This window comes from Amblyraja radiata, chromosome 1 (genome assembly GCF_010909765.2).
Source record: "Amblyraja radiata isolate CabotCenter1 chromosome 1, sAmbRad1.1.pri, whole genome shotgun sequence".
NCBI lineage: Eukaryota > Metazoa > Chordata > Chondrichthyes > Rajiformes > Rajidae > Amblyraja > Amblyraja radiata.
In genome coordinates this window covers 174,882,620-174,905,513 of record NC_045956.1, presented here as the reverse complement: position 1 = coordinate 174,905,513, position 22,894 = coordinate 174,882,620, and the positions used below count along the sequence as shown (strand labels likewise).

The window sequence follows — 22,894 nt, the reverse complement described above, 5'->3', positions numbered from 1 at the left end:
ACATTATGGGCCAAAAGGGCTGGTTCTTGTGCTGGACAATTCTATGTGCCATTGCAACATAGTCAACTCTATTCACTTCATCTCGGCAGATGAAGCAACCCATGTGTAGCACGTTCTGGGCATGGATTGCCAAGAGTCAAGTAAAATTTGTGCCACAACAGGGCCAGGTTATGACCAGCTCAACAAGAGAGAGTAAGCATCCATCCATGTTTTTAAACTTGTCATCGACAAAACAACGTCATGGTGGTGCAGCGGTAGAGCTGCTGCCTTGGAGCACCAGAGACCTGGGTTCGATCGGGTGCTGTCTTTACAGAGTTTGTATGTTCTCCCCTTGACCTGGTGGTTTTTTTCCAGGATCTCTGGTTTCCTCTCTCACTCCAAGGATGTACAGGTTTGTAGATTAGTGGCTCGGTATAATTGCAAATTGTCCCTAGTATGTGTAGGAGAGTGTTAGTGTGCGGGGATCGCTGGTTAACATGGACTCGGTGGGCTGAAGTGCCTGTTTCCTTGATGTCTCTAAACTAAACTAAATTAAATTCTGGCTCAATCCTTGCAGCTGTTGCTTGATCTGATGTACATTTCTTGTTTGTGGGTCTGCTTTTGAAACAAAACCAGATAATTTGGAATCCAGAGAGACCCAAGAAGCTACGGATGCTGGAATTTTGAACAAAGTACAAATTGCTGGAGGAACTCAGCAGGTCGGCCTGGGCTGGAGACATAAATGCTGTTGGTAAACTGGAGCTAAGAAAAGTTAAAAGCAATGCTGGAAATATGAGAGGGAAAAGACAGCAGTTGGAAATCTGAAACGAGAGGGAGTGTTAGACGTATTCAGCAGGTCAAGTAGCATCTGTGAAGAGAGAAAGAACTGACCAAGTTGGATGACCTTGGCCAGTTGTGACATAAATGTGAGGCCATTTTTCTGATGCAATGTCAAACACCTGCAGCATGAATTCTGTTTTCCTCTCTCTATCTATGCTACCTGACCTACTGAATTCAATCAGTCTGGCGAAGGGTCTCAACTTTAAAAGCAGCCTATCCATTTCCACCACAGATGCTGCCTGACATGTTGAGTTTCCACCACAGATGCTGCCTGACATGTTGAGTTTGCTCAAGATTCCAGCATCTCCAGTGCCTTGTTTCTCTGTTGCATTTCTTTCTCTAAAGTTTTCCTCTCTTTCAGATTTCCACAGCTGCGGTTCATTCCTTTCTAAATAATTTAGAAATGTATTTTGTTTCATCTGAAACATTTTAGTCAAATTGCTGTCAGCTTCAGTGTATCAATCTATATTTAGTTTAGTTTGGAGATACTGCACCGAAACAGGCCCTTTGGCACACCGAGTTCGCGCCAACCAGCGATCCCTGTGCACGAGCACTATCCTACACACCAGGGACAATTTACAATTTTTGTTGAAGCCAATTGACCTACAAACCTGTACGCCATTGGAGTGTGGGGGGGAAACCGGAGCACCCGAAGAAAATTCACGTGGTCACGGGGAGAACGTACAATCTAGTTCTGGTCCCCCTCTCGTTTTCTCTAGCGTTTTGCTTTTGCTTTAGCAGAGTCAGGGGATATGGGGAGAAAGCAGGAACGGGGTACTGATTGGGGATGATCAGCCATGATCACATTGAATGGCGGTGCTGGCTCGAAGGGTCGGATGGCCTACTCCTGCACCTATTGTCTATTGTCTATTGCTTTCTGGACATATTCTTAATTTTATGTCTTTTCCTAAGTATAATGAAATTAAGATGTAGGTGATTTCTCCTCCCTCCAGAATTTGTAAAAGTTCCACACTCTTCCATTTAATCTTTGAAATTTCTGTTTAACGTTGCCCAGTACTTTGACCTTTAACAGGTGGAATTATTAACCTTTGATCAAGCCCCGATCAGACATTAAAATATATTGCCTTGTGTGAAACTTCTGTTTCTGACTTGGTGTTTTGTGAAGCTTATAACTAATACTAGACCAAGTGCAGACCCGTCGTGTCTGTTCCCCCAACGTGGTTGTGGGGGGGGGGGAGGCGGCATGCAGCGTCACACACACTAACTATCCCCCCGCGTCACACACACTAACTATCCCCCCCGCACTCACGCTAATTACCCCCCTTGATATTATATTAATATATTAATTTGCTCCTTTTACCCCATAACCACCCTATCTACTGACGCATAGCCCCCAACTTGCAGTCACATCTAGAGAGGGGGGGCGGGGGTAGAGAGTTAGGGCAGAGAGAGAAGGGGCAGAGACAGAGACACAGAGAGAGGAGCAAGAGGGAGGGGGGGGAGAGGAGAGGGGGGAGGGAGAGGAGAGGGGGGAGAGGAGGGGGTGGGAGAGGAGGGGGTGGGAGAGGGGAGGGGAGGGGGGGAAGAGAGGAGGGGGGGAAGAGGAGGAGGGGGGGAAGAGGGGAGGGGGGGGAAGAGGGGAGGGGGGGGAGAGGGGAGGGGGGAGGGGGGGAAGAGGGGAGGGGGGGAGAGGGAGGGGGAAGAGGGGAGGGGGGGGAAGAGAGGAGAGGGGGGGAGAGGAGGAAGGAGAGAGGGGGGGGAGAGGAGGGGGGGAGAGAGGAGGGGGGAGGGAGGAGGAAGGAGGAGAGGAGGGGAGAGAGAGAGCAAGAGAGAGTGCCTTTTTATTTCAACCCAAACCCCCCAAACAACCATTTGCAGGCCGTGCTTTTTTACTTTAACCATATTTTCATTTTCAAACCACATTGAGGGTACTTACTCACAGTAGTGTGGACATGTGTTCAGTGTTATTCACAGCTCAGAGAAACGTGACCCTCTGCCTTCCTCCATCTTGAAGAGACTGAATGAGGCACACCACTTCCTGGTTTTATAGTCCCTCCCCCCTGCCGCCAGCGGGGGCAGCAGAGAGAATGGGGAATTTTGTAAAATCATTAATATCTCTGTCATTTTTCATCGACTGGAAAAATCCTCGGCACACATGCGGCGGAGGGGGGCTCTGAGCGAGGTGGCTAAAAATGACGGCTGTAGGTGGCGGCATTCTCTCGGAAATCGCAGCACAGATCGCCAAAACCGGTCAAGAACAGACTTAGTAATATAGACAATGCTCTGCACCATTGTTCCCATATGACAACATTTTCTCTGGAAATAATGAAAAATGGCACAAATATTTACTTTTAGTTTAGAAAAACAGCATGGAAACAGCCTCTTCAGCTCACCGAGTTCCCACGGACTAGTGATCACCCGTACACTAGGCCTATCTTATCCCGGTTTTGCATCCTACACACGGTGTAATTTACAGAAGCCAATTAACCTTCAAACCTGCATGTCTTTGAAATGTATGAGGAAACCAGAGCACCCAGAGGAAACCATGCTGTTTTGTTTAGTTTTAAGTTTAGTTTAGAGATACAGCGCGGAAATAGGCTCTTCGGCCCACCGAGTCCGCGCCGACCAGCGATCCCCGAACACTAACTATCCTACACACTAGGGACTATTTAGAATCTTTATTGAAGCCAATTAACCTACAAACCTGTACGTTTTTGGAATGTGGGAGGAAACCCGGAGCACCTGGGACCACACGGTCACAGGGAGAACCTACAAAGTCCATACAGACAACAGCCAGGATGGAACCCAGATCTCTGATGCTGTAAGGCAGCAATTCCACTTCTACACCACTATGCTGCTCAAATAATAGACAATAGGTGCAGGAGTAGGCCATTTGGTCCTTCGAACCAGCACCGCCATTCAATGTGATCATGGCTGATCATCCCCAATCAGTACTCCATTCCTGCCTTCTCCCCATATCCCCTGACTCTGCTATCTTTAAGAGCCCTATCTAGCTCTCTTGAAAGTATCCAGAGAACCAGCCTCAACTGCCCTCTGAGGCAGATAATTCCATAGACTCACAACTCTGAGAAAAAGTGTTTCTAATAATGTTGATAATGAGACCATGTGTTGTTCCAGAATAATTTTAATATTCTCTGCATCAGCAATCATTTGTTCTTTGATATGAATATTTTTTCTGATATTAAAATTCTGTTCTGACCAGACATTGGTTTCTTGCTGGATCATTCATTTTGTGTGGATGATTTCCTTGCATCAGTTCTGATTTTCTCTTTGCTAACTTTAAATGAATGTTTTTTTCTTCCTTTCCTCAATTTATTTTACTATTAGATAATCTCTGTACCACCATCTATAGTCTGACTGCACCAATTCAAATCTGTGGCACTTTTCCACAGTGCCTTCAGCTACTTTGAATACATGTTGTCAAGTTGGAAAGGATACAGAGAAGATTTACAAGGTTGTTGCCAGGAGTCGAGGGTCTGAACTATAAGGAGAGGTTGAGCAGGCTAGTACTCTTATAGAGGTGTATAAAATCATGAGAGTTATAGATCAGGTAGACGCACAGAGTCTTTTGCACAGAGTAGGGGAATCAAGAACCAGAGGACATAGGTTTAAGGTGAGGGGGGAAAGATTTAATAGGAACCTGAAGGGTAACTTCTTCACACAAAGGGTGGTGGATGTATGAAACAAGCTGTCAGAGGAGGTAGGTACACAAAATTGCTGGAGGAACTCAGCGGGTGCAGCAGCATCTATGGAGCGAAGGAAATAGGCGACGTTTCGGGCCGAAACCCTTCTCAGAGGAGGTAGTTGAGGCAAGGACTGTCGCAATGTTTATGAAACATTTAGACAGTGTAAACATGAGCCAAAGTCATTGTGTGATTTAAACACATCTTTAATGAGCACTTAGCAGCACTTAGGACAACAGGTTATCAGTGCATCCTGACTGCTCGAACTGAAGTGCCGGGAACGGGGTGTTAGTATAAGTGTTATAGAGGGGTGGAGTTAGTGGTGCTGGCTTGTGTGTGATTGGCTCACATGCACCATCAATCTACAGACAGGTACATGGATTGGACGGGTTTAGAGGGCTATGGGGCAAACGCAGGCAGTTGGGACTAGTATAGATGGGATGTTGATCAGTGTGGGCGTTGGGTCGAAGGGCCTATTTCCACGCTATATGACTCGAAATGTATGACATGTAGATAGACTTCTAGATTTTTTTTTTAGTTAAAGCTGCAGATTTATGTAGATGGAAGAAAATGTTCTTTTGTTTACTGATATTTCCAGTAAGCGAGTTCGGTATTCCGAAAAACGCAAGGAATCATGGGATTTGTCAAAGGTCAAACGCTATAAATAAAAATCTAATGAAGCGCTGTAGATTCAGTGAGTATAGTTTGGGTCTGATTTTTTGGGTATTTTTTCAAGTTTGTATTTGTCAGGGGGCAGATAGAGGGGGCAGATACGAGTGGGAGACACGAGTGGGAGACCGGGGGGGAGGGGGGGCAGGAGAAGACTGGACCGGCTCTCGGCAGCTGCACACACACAGAACCGCGCCTCATCCGCTGCCAGGATCGAACCCGTGTCCTCGGCGCCACAAGCGCAGCCGAACCGCCACTGGACCGTCCCCAGCCCCCCCCCCCCCCCACCCACTTGAGTGTCCCATCCCCGGAGACATCCGGACCGACGGGACACTGCACCCTAGGCCCACAGCCAGCGTGGAGAAGCGGTAACCTCAGCTAACCTCCTCCTCTTCCTCTACGCATATGTGTGTATGTATGTATGGGCATTCAAGGGCTCGGATAAAGTTATTCATGGAAGTCTAATTAAAGCAAACATTGGCATCTTGCACTGGATTTAAAAGAATGAATAACATAATAAGCAAGTATGATTGTAGAGATATAATGTAAAGCTGAGAATATGTAGAATTGAGTGTTATAGGCCTCAGTGAATAAGCCCTTGTTAGTATTGCTTTGCATAATTGACCTTTGTGCTGTAACTAATTGTAGTTGCTTTGTTAAATTTGGGAGCGGCCCGGAGCAAGGATGCAGTTAATTATTTTCAAAAGAGTTTAAATTGGTTCTCAAACTGGCAAGTTAGAATTTATTAATGGCACATTAACTATATTCTATAGGGGACAAAAGCATAGTTAACCACAACACTGCACAAATGGAATAGGTTAGCTAATCACCATTTATGGAAAGTCTGCAAATACTAGGATCTTTTCTGCTAAAATCTGAACAATGTCACTGTTCATTGCATAAGAGATTAAACAAATCCAAAGGGATTATACACTGAGGTTTATAATCCTCGCCAGACGTGACATTGTGGCCAAATTCTGCTCTAACAAGTTTGCTGAGTACATTGTAGTAGTCGCATCTCAAGACAATATTTTTCCCTCTCACCAACAACCTGTGTCCTCTGGCTCTTGATATACCAATTCTGCTCATAAGGTCATAAGGAATAGGAGTAGAATTAAGCTATTCGGCCCCATCGAGTCTACTCTGCCATTCAGTCATGGCTGATATATATCTCCCTGCTAACCCCATTCTCCTGTCTTCTCCACATAACCTCTGACACCCGTACAAATCAAGAATCTATCTACCTCTGCTTTAAAAATATCCACTGTCGTCCTCCACAGCCTTCTGTGGCAACGAATTCCACAGATTCACCGTCCTCTGACTAAAGACATTTCTCCTCGTCTCCTTCCTAAAAGAATGACCCTGGTCATTCGTTCTCCCTACTCCTCTTGGGCAATAGGTACAAAAGTTTAAAAGTGTGCTTCAGGCTCAGGAACGGCTTCATCCTCAGGAACTGCTGCTTCTCCTCTGTTATCAGGCATTTCACCGGTCCTTCCATCAGCCAGGGTACTGTCCGATATACCTCTACCTCACTGCGGCCATTGGGCTTTGTCTATGGAACTGTTTTGCTACAACACTGACTGTGCATTCACCCTATCAATTCCCCTCAGGGTTTTATACACTTCTATAAGATCACCCCTTAGACTCCTGCACTCCAAGGAATAAAGTCCTCACCTGCCCAACCTCTCCCTGTAGTCAGGCCTTTGAGTTCTGGCAATATCATTGTAAATCTTCTCTGCTCTCTTCCCAGCTTAACACCATCCTTCCTCTGGCATGGTGACTAAAACTGAACATACTTTTCCAAATGTGGCCTCAACAATTTTATTTCATAATTGTAACATAATGTCCCAGCTTCTATATTCTAATAGACCAAAAACCTACGTTATCAGCCTATCTACTACCAATGATGCCACTTTTAGGCAAATATGTACCCGTGCTCCTAATCCCTCTGCTCAACACAACTCCGCAGGGTTCTACTGTTCACTGTGAAGGTCCCACCCTGGTTTGACTTCCAAAAATGCAACACGCATTGATCTGAATTAAACTCCGTTAGCCATTCCTCAGCCCACTTGCTCAGCTGATCAAGATCCCGCCTTAATTTCTGATAACCACCACAATGACCTAGACTTGTCTATGCAGAGATTTAGGCTTGAGCTGTACGCACACACTGTAGTTGTAGCATGAGCAGTAGTGTACAGGAGTGGTGGTGTACACAGCTAAGTAACCCATCAACCTGCAAGTCTTTGGTATGTTGGAACAAACTGCACGAAGAAAACCTGCGCGATCACAGGGAGAACTTGCAAACTCCACGCAAACAGCAGCGGCGGTCATTCAATGATTCAATCAATGATTCAATATTGTCGCATGTACCTAGGTACAGTGAAATGCTCAGTTTTACATACAACCCAGTAAAATCATACAGCAGATCTCACCTGGGCAGCACTTAAGTGTCGCCATGGTTCTGGCGCCTATGAAGTTACAAAAGCTCATCGAGCAGTTCGATAATTTGTGGCAGCAGCTGCCCCCCCCCCCCGGCATCGGGTCCCCTTCAATGTCGATGGCCCCCCCCCCCCCCCCTTTGTTCTTGGCAGTGAGGATGGAGTCTTTGTCGCTGGAACTACGAGGCAGCAACTCTACCTATTACTCGGGATTATGAATTTATGGAGCACCTCAGAGGCTATAGATGCTCATTGACTGATTACATTCAAGACTGAGTTTGATAGATTATTGGACAACTGGCTCTGGAGAGGGTCCAGAGGAGGTCTACAAGAACAAATCCAGGATTGAGGGAATTAACATATGATGAGTGTTTGAAGGCATTGGTCCTGTACTTGCTGGTGTTTAGAAGAATGAGGGGGGGGACCTCATTGAAAGGTACGGAATAGTGAAAGGCTTGGATAGGGTGGATGTGGAGAGGATGTTTCCACTAGTGGGAGAGTGTAGGACTGGAAGTCATAGACTCAGAATTAAAGGACGTTCCTTTGGGAATGTGATGAGGAGGAATTTATTTAGTCCTAGGGTGGTGAATATGTGGATTTTTTTGCCAATGAAGGCTGTGGAGGCCGTCAATGGATATTTCTGAGGAGATGGTATGAGAATGGGGTGAGGAGGGAGAGATAGATCATAATGATTGACTGGTGGAGTAGACTTGATGGGCCAAATGGCCTAATTCTGTTTCTCTCATTTATGACCTTATGTACAAGGGACTCCAGTGATATATGGATTAGGCAGGGCAGCAGAGATCGGCAGAGGATCAGCAACAATTGTTTTGGATGGAGGGGCAGCTGGAGTGTCATATGTCCATATTTTGCTCCTGTTTCTTATGTTGTTAAGAAATTATGTGGTGTGCATATTTTGTGATAAATGGCATCCTGATTGTATCATACATACATTGTCATATAACCATATAACAATTACAGCACGGAAACAGGCCATCTCGACCCTTCTAGTCCGTGCCAAACACGTATTCTCCCCTAGTCCCATATACCTGCGCTCAGACCATAACCCTCCATTCCTTTCCCGTCCATATAACTATCCAATTTATTTTTAAATGATAAAAACGAACCTGCCTCCACCACCTTCACTGGAAGCTCATTCCACACAGCCACCACTCTCTGAGTAAAGAAGTTCCCCCTCATGTTACCCCTAAACTTCTGTCCCTTAATTCTCAAGTCATGTCCCCTTGTTTGAATCTTCCCTACTCTCAGTGGGAAAAGCTTATCCACGTCAACTCTGTCTATCCCTCTCATCATTTTAAAGACCTCTATCAAGTCCCCCCCTTAACTTTCTGCGCTCCAAAAAATAAAGCCCTAACTTGTTCAACCTTTCTCTGTAACTTAGTTGCTGAAACCCAGGCAACATTCTAGTAAATCTCCTCTGCACTCTCTCTATTTTGTTGACATCCTTCCTATAATTAGGCGACCAAAATTGTACACCATACTCCAGAATTGGCCTCACCAATGCCTTGTACAATTTTAACATTACATCCCAACTTCTATACTCAATACTATTCTATACTTGTCATTCTCGTATTGCTCTCCTATTGGGCTCAGTCTGACGAAGGGCCTCGACCCAAAACAGCACCCATTCCTTATCTTCAGAGATGCTGCCTGTCCTGTTGAGTTACTCCAGCTTTTTGTGACTCTCATATTGGACCTCGTTGAAGGTCCGACGGTATGAAGTAAAGCATGCAGTATTAATGTTGCCTTATTTGTCTGTTGCAGTGGAGCGAAGTGGAGTGAGGCACTGCTACACCAGCTCAAGGCAAAACCTCTACATAGACAAGACAACAAAGGTCATATGTCAAGGTTTCACTGGGAAACAGGTGCGTCACCACGTCTGCTTTCTGTCTGTCTTTGAGCATGGGTTAAATGCTATTTATTTCCGCTTTGTAACTGTTCACTTGGTCTGAGTTTTTATTTTCCTTGAAATCTCTCGGTGTTGAGATATACGAACAGTGGCGCCCTCCTGTGGGCTTGGTGCATATCAGTTTACTTCTATTAAAGTAGAATTCAGACATCAACCTTCTGATTGTAAAGTGTAAATACCAACACTGAGCCAAGGCTGCCTCATTTAATAGCATTGCAACTGTAACAAGTTCGACTGGAAACTCTTCATCATTTGGTGCCAAAAACAAACACATTTCCAGAGAATCCTCAAGCAGCATCTGTGGAGGCAATGGTAAAATTGGCATTTCAGGCATTGGATCTTGATCTGAAACAATCAAAAAATCAATCAGTTTTATTCATCAAATACATAGAGTGCAGTGAAATGAATTTGCCAGCAGTTGTACAATAAAAAAAGAACACATAATACACAATAAAATTTAAAACAAACATCCACCACAGCATTCTTCACTGTGGTGGAAGGCACAAAGTACAGTCAGTACATCGCCTATTCCTCTGCCCCCACTTACTGCACTGTTTAAAAAAAAATCCAGATTACAGCTTCTGCAGTTCCTTGTGTCTCAGTTTTCATTTCCAGATGTGGAGCAAGAGGGGTGGGGTGGCATTTGATCCAGCCGTGGTGGAGGAAGGCATCTCTGTTCTGCTGGCTGTAGTTGGGGGAGATGGGTTTGTTGTCTGGCTGCAGGTGGGAGGAGGGGTGAGGCGGTGTTGCCATTCTATCCAAAGATCCTATAGCGGAGCTCTGCTACAGGATCTTTGATTCTATCTGTGGTACAGGACGGGATCTGGGAGGTGTCATTCGCCAGACTGAATGACACGTCTTTTAAACTTTCCTCCAGCTGCAATCTAATGCTAGTCCCTAATACATCTTCCAGTCTTCTCCCATTTTAGCAATGTGATGCGACTGTCCATTCTATGGGTCTGAGATTTACTCTGTTACCAGCGCTTTGGTTTATTATTGTCACGTGTATTGAGGTACAGTGAAAAGCTTTTTGTCGCGTGCTAACCAGTCAGCAGAAAGACTATACATGATTATATTGAAGTCGTCCACAGTGTACAGATGCAGGTACAGGAGAAAGGGTGCAACATTTTCCTGTTTCCATGCTGTATGTCTCCATGACATTTCACTGTCTCAGACTTGGAGAAGATTTTAACAAACTCCATTAGAGCCACCTGTTTAGTTTATTGTTGTCACGTGTACGGAGGTAAAAGGAAAAGCATTTGTTTGCACGCTAGCCAGTCAGGAAAAGACTTGCATAAAAACCATCAAGCCCTCCATAGTTCACAGATTGAAGTGCCTGTCCCACTTATGCGTTTTTTTTCGGCGACTTGCCGACACCCGTCATAGTCGCAGAAGGTCGCCGAAAATTTTCAACTCGCGAAAATTTTCCGACGACCTGCTGCGAATATGATGGGCACCGGTAGTTGCCGAAAGAAGCGCATAAGTGGGACAGGCCCGAAAGGATAATTGTTCACTTCCCATGCAACTACAGGAATAGCAACACCTTTGTGAGGAGTTTTGGGCACCATACCTGTGGAAGGATGTGCTGGCTCTGGCGAGGGGTCCAGATGAGGTTTGCAAGAATGATCTCAGGAATGAGTAGGGTAACATATGATGAGCGTTTGACAGCACTGGGCCTGTACTCACTGCAGTTTAGAAGAGTGAGGGGGACCTCATTGAAACATACAGAATAGTGAAAGGCTTGGGTGGAGTGGATGTGGAGAGGATGTTTTCACTAGTGGGAGAGTCTAGGACTAGAGGACAATCCCTCGTAGGTCACAGGGAGAACATACAAACTCCGTACAGACAGCACCCGTAGCCAGGATTGAAGCCGTAAGGCAGCAGCTCTACTGCTGTACCAATGTGCTGCCCTGTCATCCTGCCTTCCTGTTTTATGTCATCCCACTTTCTCACCCACTCCCACTCTCACTAGAGGCAGAGCCCAATTAACCTACAAATCCCACATGTCTTTGGGGACATGAGAGGAAAAGTTAAAGTATGATGAGCGTTTGACGGCACTGGGCCTATACTCGCTGGAATTTAGACGGATGGGGGGGGGGGGGGGAATCTCATTGAAACCCACCCAATAGTGAAGGACCAGGATAGGGTGGATGTAGAGAGGCCGTTTCCACTAGAGGGAAAGTCCAGAACCAGCGGGTATGACCTCAGAATAAAAGGACTAGCCTTTAGAAAGATGAGGAGGTATTTCTTTAGTCAGAGGGTGGTGAATCTGGAATTCATTGCCGCAGACGGCTGTGGAGACCAAGTCATAGGATATTTTTAAGATGCCGATTGACAGATTCCTGGTTAGGAGGCATGTCAAGGGATATGGGGGGAGAAGGCAGGAGAATGGGGTTGAGAGTGAAAGGTAGATCAGCCATGATTGAATGGTGGAACAGACCTGATGGGTCGGATGGCCTATTTCTGCTCCCATGACTTATGAAACCAGACTAATCGTAGGAAACCCATGTGGTCACAGAGAATGTGAAAACTCCACATAGACAGCACCTGAGGTTAGGATCCAACCAGGGTTTCTGGCGCTGTGAGGCAGCAGCACTTCTAACTGCACCGCATTAACTGTTTCTCTTTCTGACTAACCATGAGTTTTTCAGCATTTAAAATGATTTTTTAGTGTTCCACAGTTGTTTTTAGGTTTGAGTTTGTTAAACTGAGAGATATATGCACAGGAACTTCATTGTTAATATTGAGCTGTCCCAGCGTGTGTTAGAGGAAGCATTGTTGTGCATGTAATTTACTACATATAAAACCTTTTTTGCTTGTTTTGTGGCTTCTCTGAAATGAGTGCCAAATTATGTACCACAGCATGCTGTCAGCCCATGTCCTGTTGAACTGATTATCATGCGCCGTTGTGGAGATTGTGGCTCATTTATCACTGAGAAATTTTTGGAATTGATGACAATAGGAACTTTTGTTTACAAATAGAAAAACAGGGTACGATTAGCCTTCCATGTGGAACAATTTTTTTCCATTATTGCATCGATTCCCAGTGGCTGTGGGCATCCTGGAATAAAAACAAAAAATAGAGGAAGAACTCAACAGGCCAGGCAGCATCTGTGGGAAACTATTGACTCTTAATGAAAACTGTGAATCAATGCATTGGTTAAAAATATCAAACTTACAAAGTTTAAAAAAAATTATGTATTTTCCCCTTGAAAAAAAGTTATTTGCTTACTATTTACCCTTGTTTATTGCAGCAATGTTTCTCTGTTGTAGTAGATGGGCTTGCTGTTGGGTTTATTGGATAGATTTCCCCAGCATAGCTTGAAGAGAATTGCAGCGATATATCTTGTTTGGATTTCATGAAGAATTTATTGTTGAAACACAGTTGGGAAAACCCCAGCTGAAGAGAGGCTTTCAGGATTGGACCATCTGTGGTACTGGCACTAGGGAGAGTATGTGCTTGCAGTTCGGCATGCATCTGTCAAATCTCTGACAATATTCTGGTCTGTTTTTGGTTACGACTGAGATAGTGCAGTTGAGGGAACTGAGGAAATATTTTGAGGATATATATAAACTGAATAGAAAGTTAAATTATAGATGTTTAGAAACATAGAAAAAGTATAGAAACAAAGAAAAATAGGTGCAGAAATTGGCCATTCGACCCTTTGTGCCAGCACCGCCATTCAATGTGATCATGGCAGATCATCTAAATTCAGTACCCCGTTCTTGCTTTTTCTCCTTAAGTACCTGTCCCACTGTACGAGGTAATTCACGAGTTCTCCTGAGTTTTCCCTGGATTCGAACTCGTAGAATGTCTGTAGCGGGTCCGTAGGAGTTCGTGGATGTCTCGAAGCGGCTCGTAATGCTAATGGTAGGTATAAAAAGCAACATTTTTTTCATCACAAGTATTTCTTTACTCGTGGACAATGTTTGCAGGGATGAAAAAACATCTCGAGTTACCGGATGTCCCGAGTACCTACCGTTAGCATTACGAGCCGCTACAAGACATCTACAAACTCCTATGGACCCGCTACGAACATTCTCCGAGTTCGAATCAGGGGAAAACTCGGGAGAACTCGTGAATCACCTCGTATAGTGGGACAGGGGCTTTATCCCTTGATTCCGTTAGCCCTAAGAGTTAAATCTAACTCTCTCTTGAAGACTAGCTAGCTAGTTAGCTAGCAAGGTAGAGCACAAAATAAACAGTATAAAAATGGGTAGACACAAAGTGCTGGAGTAACTCAGCAGGTACTGGGTGAGATTTCATGTCGGAACTGTGTGAAGAAGGATTGCGATCTGAAACATCACCCATCCTTTTTCTCCAGGGATGCTGCCTGAACCGCTGAGTAACTCCAGCACTTTATGTCTATCTTCGGTATATACCAGCATCTGCAGTTACTTCCTACACGCAGTGTAAAAATGGATTAGAATTAGATTAGATTCCTTTATTGTCATTCAGACCTTTCGGTCTGAACGAAATTATGTTGCCTGCAGTTATACACAGAACCAATAAAAACAAAACATACAATAAACACAAATTAAACATCCGCCACAGTGAGTTCACCAAGCACATCCTCGCTGTGATGGAGGCAAAGTCTTAGTCTCCGTCTCTTCCCTCCTTGTTCTCCCTCTGTGCTGAGGCGATCGATCCAGGCCGGAGATGCCGCCCTCCAGTCCAGCGGACCTCCGTGGTGATGTCGCCGCCGCCGAAAGCCGGAACGCCGTCTCTGCTCCGAGTCGGCCCGCCACAGCATCAGCTCCGGGCAGCCGCCCCAGCTCCGGGTCCCACAGTCTCCGCTCCGGGCCGCCGCCCCAGCTCCGGGTCCCGCAGTCTCCGCTCCGGGCCGCCGCCCCAGCTCCGGGTCCCGCAGTCTCCGCTCCGGGCCTCCGCCCCAGCTCCGGGTCCCGCAGTCTCCGCTCCGGGCCGCCGCCCCAGTTCCGGGTCCTGCAGTCTCCGCTCCGGGCCGCCGCCCCAGCTCCGGGCAGCCGCCCCAGCTCCAGGCCGCTGCCCCAGCTCCGGGTCCCGCAGTCTCAGCTCCGAGCCCCGCTGCATCAGCTCCAGGCCGCTGCCGAAAGCCAGAACGCCGCACCAGCAAGTCGGGCCACCGCTGCCTCAGCCCCGAAGACGGCCAGCCTCTCGTTGGTGAGTCCTGGCTGGCTCTGCCTCCGGAGCCTCGGGGTCAGTCGCAGGCTGGAGGCCGCCAGCTCCGCCATTAGGCCTCAGCGCAGACGGAGGCAGAGAAGGGGGATACGACACGAAAAAGTCGCATTCCCCCGAAGGAAGAGACAGAAAACATGTTTCACCCCCCCCCCCCCCTAACACAACCCAACAAACTAAAACTTAACCAAAACAAGACAAAAAAAACAACAGAAAAAAGTAAAGACAGATGGACTGCAGGCGAGCCGCAGCTGTGGGGGTCCAGATTTGGGGGTCCAGATCCATAACTCATTGAAAAGGGCAATACAAAGGTCTCGAGTGGTAAAGAAGATATATGGCATGCGTGCCTTCCTGGGTTAAGCCATTGAGTATCAGAGTCAAGGATTCATAATGCAGCTTTGTGAGAGTTTGGTTGGGCCATATTCTCACCCTCTCTATCGTGGTCTGGTTTGGCTCAGCCACCAAGCATGACATCCAGAGGCTGCAGCACATCGTTCGATCAGCCGAGAAGGTTGTTGGCTGCAATCTTCCCCACCTATTGACAAACTGTACTCTGCAGGGGCCAGGAAGCGAGCGGGAAAGATCATCTCTGACCCCTCTCACCCTGGCCACAAACTCTTTGAAACACTTCCCTCTGGGAGGCGACTCTGGACTGTCAAAGCTGCTACACGTAAAAGCAAGACGTAAAAACAGCTTCTTCCCAAGAACAATAGCTCTACTCAACAGCCAAAAGTCTGTAACCTCGTTTTACTCTGGTACTTTATTTTCACATGTTTAAATTATGTTTTATTTTTAAATTGTCTGCTGTATATCGTATTTTTAACCATGTATATCATGCTTTTACCATATGCAAGCAAAGCACCAAGTGAAATTCCTTGTAGGTATACATACTCGGCCAATAAATTTACTCTGACTTCTGACTGAGTTCTGATTTGGAGTGTTGTGTGCAGTTCTGGTTGCTCCATTGCAGGAGAGTTGTGGAGGCTTTGGACAGGTGCAGAGGAGGTTTACCAGAACAATGCCTGGGTTGAAGGGCATAGGCTACAGGGAGAGGTTAGACAGATAGTTTTACCTGGGGCACTGGAGGTTGCGGGGAGACCTGACAGAAATATATCAAGTTATGAGAGGCATAGTAGATAGGGTAGACAGTCTGAACCATTTGCCCAAGGCGGAAAAGTCAAAGACTAAATGGCACAGCTTTAAACGAGAGGGCCAATGTTTAAAGGAAATGTGCGGGGCAAGTATTTTAATCAAAGGGTGCTTGGAACATGTTGCCAGGGATGGTGGTGGAGGTAGGCACGATAGTGGCATTTAAGGGAAGTGGATTTGCAGGGATATGGATTATGTGCAAACAGTTCAAAATTGGTCTTGGCATCATATTCGGCATAGACATTGTGGGCTGAAGGGCCTGTTCTCGTGCTGTATGCTTCATGTTCTTTCATATTTGGCACAGACATTGTGGGCCAAGTGCCTGTTCTTGTACTGAACCTTTCTATGTTCTAATTAGTCGGACAGATAGCATCTATGGTGACTGACATTTCTGCCAACGGATATAGTTTCTTGTACAGGTACTTTTTTTTGAAGCTCTTCAATTCTATTAAATTCAAATTCCACCCTATTCTTAATCTTCTCTGCTTTAATGAGCACAGTTCTTTGACATTGTTTTCCTCCCTGGGCACAAATCCGTGCGAAGTTTTTAGCCTTGTTATCACTTCCTTGGGTTTAGCTGTTCTGCTCCACATCCTGTGACACATTTATGGATCAAGCAGAAAATCGTTTTCTTTGTCGGTTGTTGGGAAAATAAAGGGTATGTGTATGATGAGGAACTTGCAATTTGTATGGAGCTGCTTGCGTGCATTATCTATCCAATAACAATCTTATCTTTATTAGTATTAAAAGATTATCCAGATTTGTGCACCTCGAGCATTTGCATCCTTTTCATTTTTCTCCGAGTCGCCTGCACCCGCTTGCTTCTCTCAGTTGACTGCAAAGTCGTCATCTTTGTGAACTAGGAACTGTTAAATGGTATTATATCTCCATCTTCAGATCAGATTCGTTTATTGTCCTGTGCACCAAGTGTGCAATTAAATTATTTTATCATATGATGCTCACGGTGTAAACAGCGCAGGGCGGCACGGCGGTAGAGTTGCTGCCGTACAGCGCCAGAGATCCAGGTTTGATCCTGACTGTGGATGCTCTCTGTACGGGGTTTGTACATTCTCCCTGTGATCGCATGGGTTTCTTCCGAGTGCTCTGGTTTCCTCCCACATTCCAAAGATGTGCAGGTTTGAAGGTTAATTGTCCTCTGTAAACTGTCCCTAGTGTAGGATAAAACTAGTGTACGGTTGATCATTGGTCGGTGATGACTCAGTAGGCCAAAAGGCCTGTTTCCACCCTAAACTGAACGAAAGCATGCATGGTAATGATCGATACAAAAATAAATGCAACATAACAGAATGGTGCAAAGATTGAAGTGCAGTCTGAGTAGGGTAAAAAAAAAACTAAAGTGCAATAACAATAACCAAATGAAGTAGAGTTAAGTATATGTGGCAGCACTACCTGGAAGGTGGTGTGAAAGAGGTGATTGCATCAGGAGTCTCATAGCAGTGGGAAAGAAGCTGTTCTTTAATCTGACATCTCGGCTTTCAACCTCCTGCATCTTCATGCAGATGGTAAAAGAGAGAGAAGGGTACGGCAAGGTGGCAGACATCCTTGATTGTACTTCCTGCGCTGCTGATGTAATGCACTGTGAAGATGGACTGCATGGAAGGAGGTGATGAGCCTGTGATGGACTGGGCTGTGTCCATCACTTTTTGCAAGTTCAAGTGTTGATGAGCAGGCTGACATGTCTCTGTCCCAATACTTTCGAATGTTCATTTGCAGAAGTTCAAGAGAATCCTGAAGAAGGGTCTCGACCCAAAACATCACCCATTCCTTCTCTCCAGAGATGCTGCCTGTCCTGCTGAGTTACTCCAGCTTTTTGTGTCTATCAAGAGAATCCTTGTGGACATGCCAAATCTCAGACACCCAAGAAACTAAATATGCTGGAGTAAATCAGTGCATCAGGCAGCATTCCAGTCTGAAGCATGGTCCCAATCCTAAATGTCACCTATTCCATGCTCTCCAGAGATGCTGCCTGACCCGCTGAGTTACTCCAGCATTTTGTGCCTTTCCTTGGTAAACCGGCATCTGCAGTTCTTTGTTTCTATATTCTAAAGTAAATATGCTGATGTGCTTTCTTGAAAACCACATCAGTGTGAAAGAACCAGGTTAGTTTGCTGGTGAGAGTATCAAGTATCAAGTATATCTTTATTATCATTTTCCTGAGTATTCACATACCCAGAGGAAACGAAAAAAGGTTGCCCAACCAGTGTCCATTCAGTGTGCAGTAAAAATAAATAGAAATAAAATTACATATATCATGACAAATTAAACGCTCTACTCTCTACTAAACATCAACAGGCGTTCCGATCGGCAGCGGCACGACAGTGGCTCTGCTGCAGTGTGTCCAGGTTGGTGGTTGGTGCGCGATACTTTGGCAGGGGGCAAAGTCCGTTTATCAGTCTTATAGCCTGCGGGAAGAAGCTGAGGAGCATCCTGCTGGTTTTGCAGTTAATGCTCCTGTACCTCTTCCCAGATGGCAGGATGGAGAATATGTGATGCGATGGGTGGTAGAGGTCTTTGATGATGGAGATGGCTCTGCTGGTACATCTCTTCCTGTATATGTCCAGCAGGAAAGGGAGTGGAGCACCAATAATCCTGCTGGCGGTCTTCACAATCCTGTCTAGTTGGTGCCGTTCGTACACCTTGCAGCTCCCGAACCAGGAAGTGATGCCGTAAGTTAATGTGCTCTCGATTGTCCCCCTATAAAAAGTTCGTAGGTGTGTAGTGGGGAGACCTGCTTTCCATAGTCTTCGGAGAGGGTGTAGTCGCTGCTGGGCTCTCTTGCCAGAGAGCAGTGCTGAACTACTATCTACCTCTTTGGTGACCCTTGGACTATCCTTGATCAGACTTTGCTGGCTTTACCTTGCACTAAAAGTTATTCCGTATCATGTATCTATAAACTGTTAATGGATTGATTGTAATCATTAAAGCCAGGATTTTGCCATAAATGCCATGTGCCTTTTCTTGCCTTTTTTAATGATTTCACCAAGATAATGCCCTTTTCACGATCGAGTGCCTAAATCAGCCTTTTTTTTTGCTGTTCCTTCTTGCTGATCCTTCTTCAGACTGATGTGGGGGAGGGGGAGGGAAAAAGAAAGGAAGAGGCGGAGACAGTAGGACTAGGAGGAGAGCTGGGAAGGGGGAGGGGATACAGGCAAAAGACAAGGGCTATCTACAATTAGAGAAGTCAATGTTGATAACGCTACCCAAGTGAAATACCCAAGCTTGTCTCCTCACTATATTTACTGCTGGCTCCAGTCACAAATCTTGAGTTTTCGAGTGATCTGTGCAAGGCATTCATTGATGCTGGAATTTCACTGTGGAAATTAGAAAACAAATCTCTCAGAGGTTTTTTTAGAGAAATACACAGAGGAACATATACCAAGCAAGTCATCATTACGGAAAAATTATATTGAAAGCAACTTCAACATTGTTGTGCAAAAAATTAGAGATGCAACAAAATATGGATCTCAATAGACGTGACAACCGATGCTTTGGGGAGATACGTTGCCAATGTGGTCAACGGTACACTGGAGGCAGGTCAACCATCAAAGGAGCAATTGTTGACGGCAGAAGTATTGGAGAAGTCAAACAGCTCAACTATTGCTCAGTTGTTTACATCTTCACTTGCTGTACTTTAGCCAGAAGGTATAAAACACGAGAATGTTCTTCTGTTTGTGACTGATGCAGTTCCGTACATGAAAAAAACTGCTCGTGCTCTTAAAGTTTTATTCCCCAAAATATTGCATTTGACATGCTTAGCTCGACCTAACCAGAAGCGGGGGCTGCGCGGAGGTCGAGTGAGTGACATGAAGTGCGAGCGAAGTCCGCGGGAAGTTCGCGCGTGATGTACGGCGTCGAGGCGGCTGCGGAATTTTTGAACAAGGTCAGTTTTTCGGAGCCCCGCGCGATGTCGGGACCAGCTCCGCACAGCTCCATACGGCACCGGCTCCGGCGATGTCGGGACCGGCCCCGCGAGGCCATAGGGCTCAAGCGACCACGTTAGGTAGCGCTTGCCGCATGGAGTCGCATAGGTCGCGCTTGCCGCATGGAGTCGCATGCTCGTGGGACAGGCACTTAACTTTTTCACACAAAGGCTGGTGGGTGTATGGAACAAGCTGCTAGAGGCTGGGACTAACCTAACGTTTAAGAAACAATTGGACAGGTAGACACAAAATGCTGGAGTAACTCAGTGGGACAGGCAGCATCTCTTGAGAGAAGGAATGGGAGATTTTTTGGGTCGAGACCTTTCTTCAGACTGAAGTTGGACAGGTTCATGGATAGGACAAGTTTGGAGGGATATGGACCAAACGCAGGCAGGTGGGACAAGTGTAGCTGGGACAAGTTGGCCGGTGTGGGCAATTTGAGCCGAAGGGCCTGTTTCCACACTGTACCACTATGACTCTAATCATCAGGCTCTTGAATACTACACAACACCAAACTATGAATTATGAACTGTCTTTGTTTGCACTAAGGACTGGCCTTTGCTCCAGTATTGGGGCTATTATATTGATTGTTTTGTTCGTTTTTTGTCTCCTATGAGTATTGTGTTTACAAAAGTTATGCTGCTGCAAGTAAGAATGTTATTGTTCTGCTGTCGGTACATATGACAATTAAACACTGTCTTGTGTGGTAGACTTCTTGAGGCAAGTTCAATTTATCACAACAAATATTCTGCCTGATATGCCAGAGGGACGGCAATTGGTGCAATTTCAAGGAGGGCAGAAATAGTGTGCTCAGTACTTCAAGATGGCATTTCATTCTGTGTTGATTGATTCTCTATTTTTATTGTATATTCCAGGGGACATTTCACAGCCAGCAGGCTTTGGAGTATGGCACCAATTTAGTAGGAGGAGTGTCACCAGGGAAAGGCGGTAAAACCCACATGAATTTACCTGTCTTCAACACGGTTCAAGAGGTAAATGTTAGTTTAATGTTTTCAGTGGTGTGTTTCGTACCAAGGGGAATCTTCCCTGCTTCAGTACATTTAACAAAAGATTGTACATCAGTGATTCACCATTTCTAACAGATATCTCCTGGGAACTTCTCACCATTTTGGAATTGGTTTTAAACTCGATTTTAAAATATTATTTAAATTTAAATATATTATTGACACCGTGCTTTTTAAATGGCCAATAGTGTTTTGGTGACCTATATATAACTGCAGAGTTTGCATTTAAACAGCTCTCACATAATCACATTCCACAGGCAATGCAACTACAGGTCTGCCACCGATTTTCCAGCACCCCTAGTTCCAGAGCTGTGCGAGATTGCCCATTTTGCTAGTCTAACAGAGATCATGGCCTCTGAGAGGAGTCGAACGGTACTAGATCGGTACTAGGTTGTCGAGGGGCCGAGATACTGGCCTGCTAAATTGGCTATGGGAACAGATCTGCTGACTCACTCCACCAGACAGCTCTTGTTCAAGGCACTTACCAACGTCTACAACTCACATACACAAAGCGACCACCAAAATGTGCATGTAAAGCTGAAAGTAAACTTTTCATTTTTCCAGGTCATGCAATGTGTAATTAACATGCAACATAGAAAAGTAGAGCACTAGAATATGCCCTTCTGCCCACAATATCTGCGTCGGACATGATACCAAGGCCATCTATTATCTACCTGCACATCATCCATATTCTTGTGCTCCTAGCATATCCATATGCCGATCTAAAAGTCTCTTCAATACCATTTTTGTATCTACCTCAACCACCATCCCTGGCACTCAGCATAGGTGATCCAGGCACTCATAGAAAACATAGAAATTAGGTGCAGGAGTAGGCCATTCGGCCATTCGAGCCTGCAATATGATCATGGCTGATCATCCAACTCAGTATCCCGTACCTGCCTTCTCTCCATACCCTCTGATCCCCTTAGCCACAAGGGCCACATCTAACTCCCTCTTAAATATAGCCAATGAACTGGCCTCGACTACCCTCTGTGGCAGGGAGTTCCAGAGATTCACCACTCTCTGTGTGAAAAAAGTTCTTCTCATCTCGGTTTTACTCTAGCACTCAGCATACTCTATAATGTAAAACTTGCCCCGCGCATCTTCTTTAAACTTTACCCCTCCCAACTTAAAGTTGTGCCCTCTCGTATTAGAATTTTCCATCCTGGGGAGTAAGGTTCTCCCCTATCTGTGCTCTGATAATTTTATATACTTCCATCAGGTCTCCCTGCAACCCCTGGCGTTCCAGAGAAAGCAATCAAGTCTGTCCAACCTCTCCCTGCAGCTAATAACCCCTACTCCAGTTATCATTCTGGTTATCCTCCTCTGCACCCTTTCCATAGCCTCCATATCCTTCCTGTAATGGGTGATCAGAGCTGCCAGAAATAGCCAGATGTAACCAGAAATGTCAGAGCAAAATCAAAACATGCAGCCAAATTAGTTTTTTTTTAAAGTTGGCCAAATGCATGATTGGAGAAGTTGTGTAAGAAGGAACTGCAGGTGCTGGTTTACACCGAAGATAGACACAAAATGCTGGAGTAACTCAGCAGGACAGGCAGCATCTCTGGAGAGATTCTTGCCATAGAGGGAGTAAGTATTCTTGCCATAGAGGGAGTACAGAGAAGGTTCACCAGACTGATTCCTGGGATGTCAGGACTTTCATATGAAGAAAGACTGGATGGACTCAGCTTGTACTCGCTAGAATTTAGAAGATTGAGGCGGGATCTTATAGAAACTTACAAAATTCTTAAGGGGTTGGACAGGCTAGATGCAGGAAGATTGTTCCCAATGTTGGGGAAGTCCAAAACAAGGGGTCACAGTTTAAGGATGAAGGAGAAATCTTTTAGGACTGAGATGAGAAAAACATTTTTTACACAGAGAGTGGTGAATCTCTGGCATTCTCTGCCACAGAATGTAGTTGAGGCTAGTTCATTGGCTATATTTAAGAGGGAGTTAGATGTGGCCCTTATGGCTAAAGGGATCAGGGGGTATGGATAGAAAGCAGGTACAGGATACTGAGTTGGATGATCAGCCATGATCATATTGAATGGCGGTGCAGGCTCGAAGGGCCGAATGGCCTACTCCTGCACCTATTTTCTA

At 45.6% G+C, this 22,894-nt stretch overlaps 1 protein-coding gene across 1 annotated transcript in view; it reads left to right on the top strand.

Moving 5' to 3' along the window:
- The window catches only part of suclg1 (succinate-CoA ligase GDP/ADP-forming subunit alpha), a 69,251-nt gene that overhangs the window by 7,796 nt on the left and 38,561 nt on the right, over positions 1-22,894 (top strand). The window contains exons 2-3 of the mRNA XM_033035486.1: positions 9,377-9,477; positions 20,645-20,761. Coding sequence (XP_032891377.1) covers positions 9,377-9,477; positions 20,645-20,761 — 218 coding nt within the window. The remainder of the gene's footprint in view (positions 1-9,376; positions 9,478-20,644; positions 20,762-22,894) is intronic.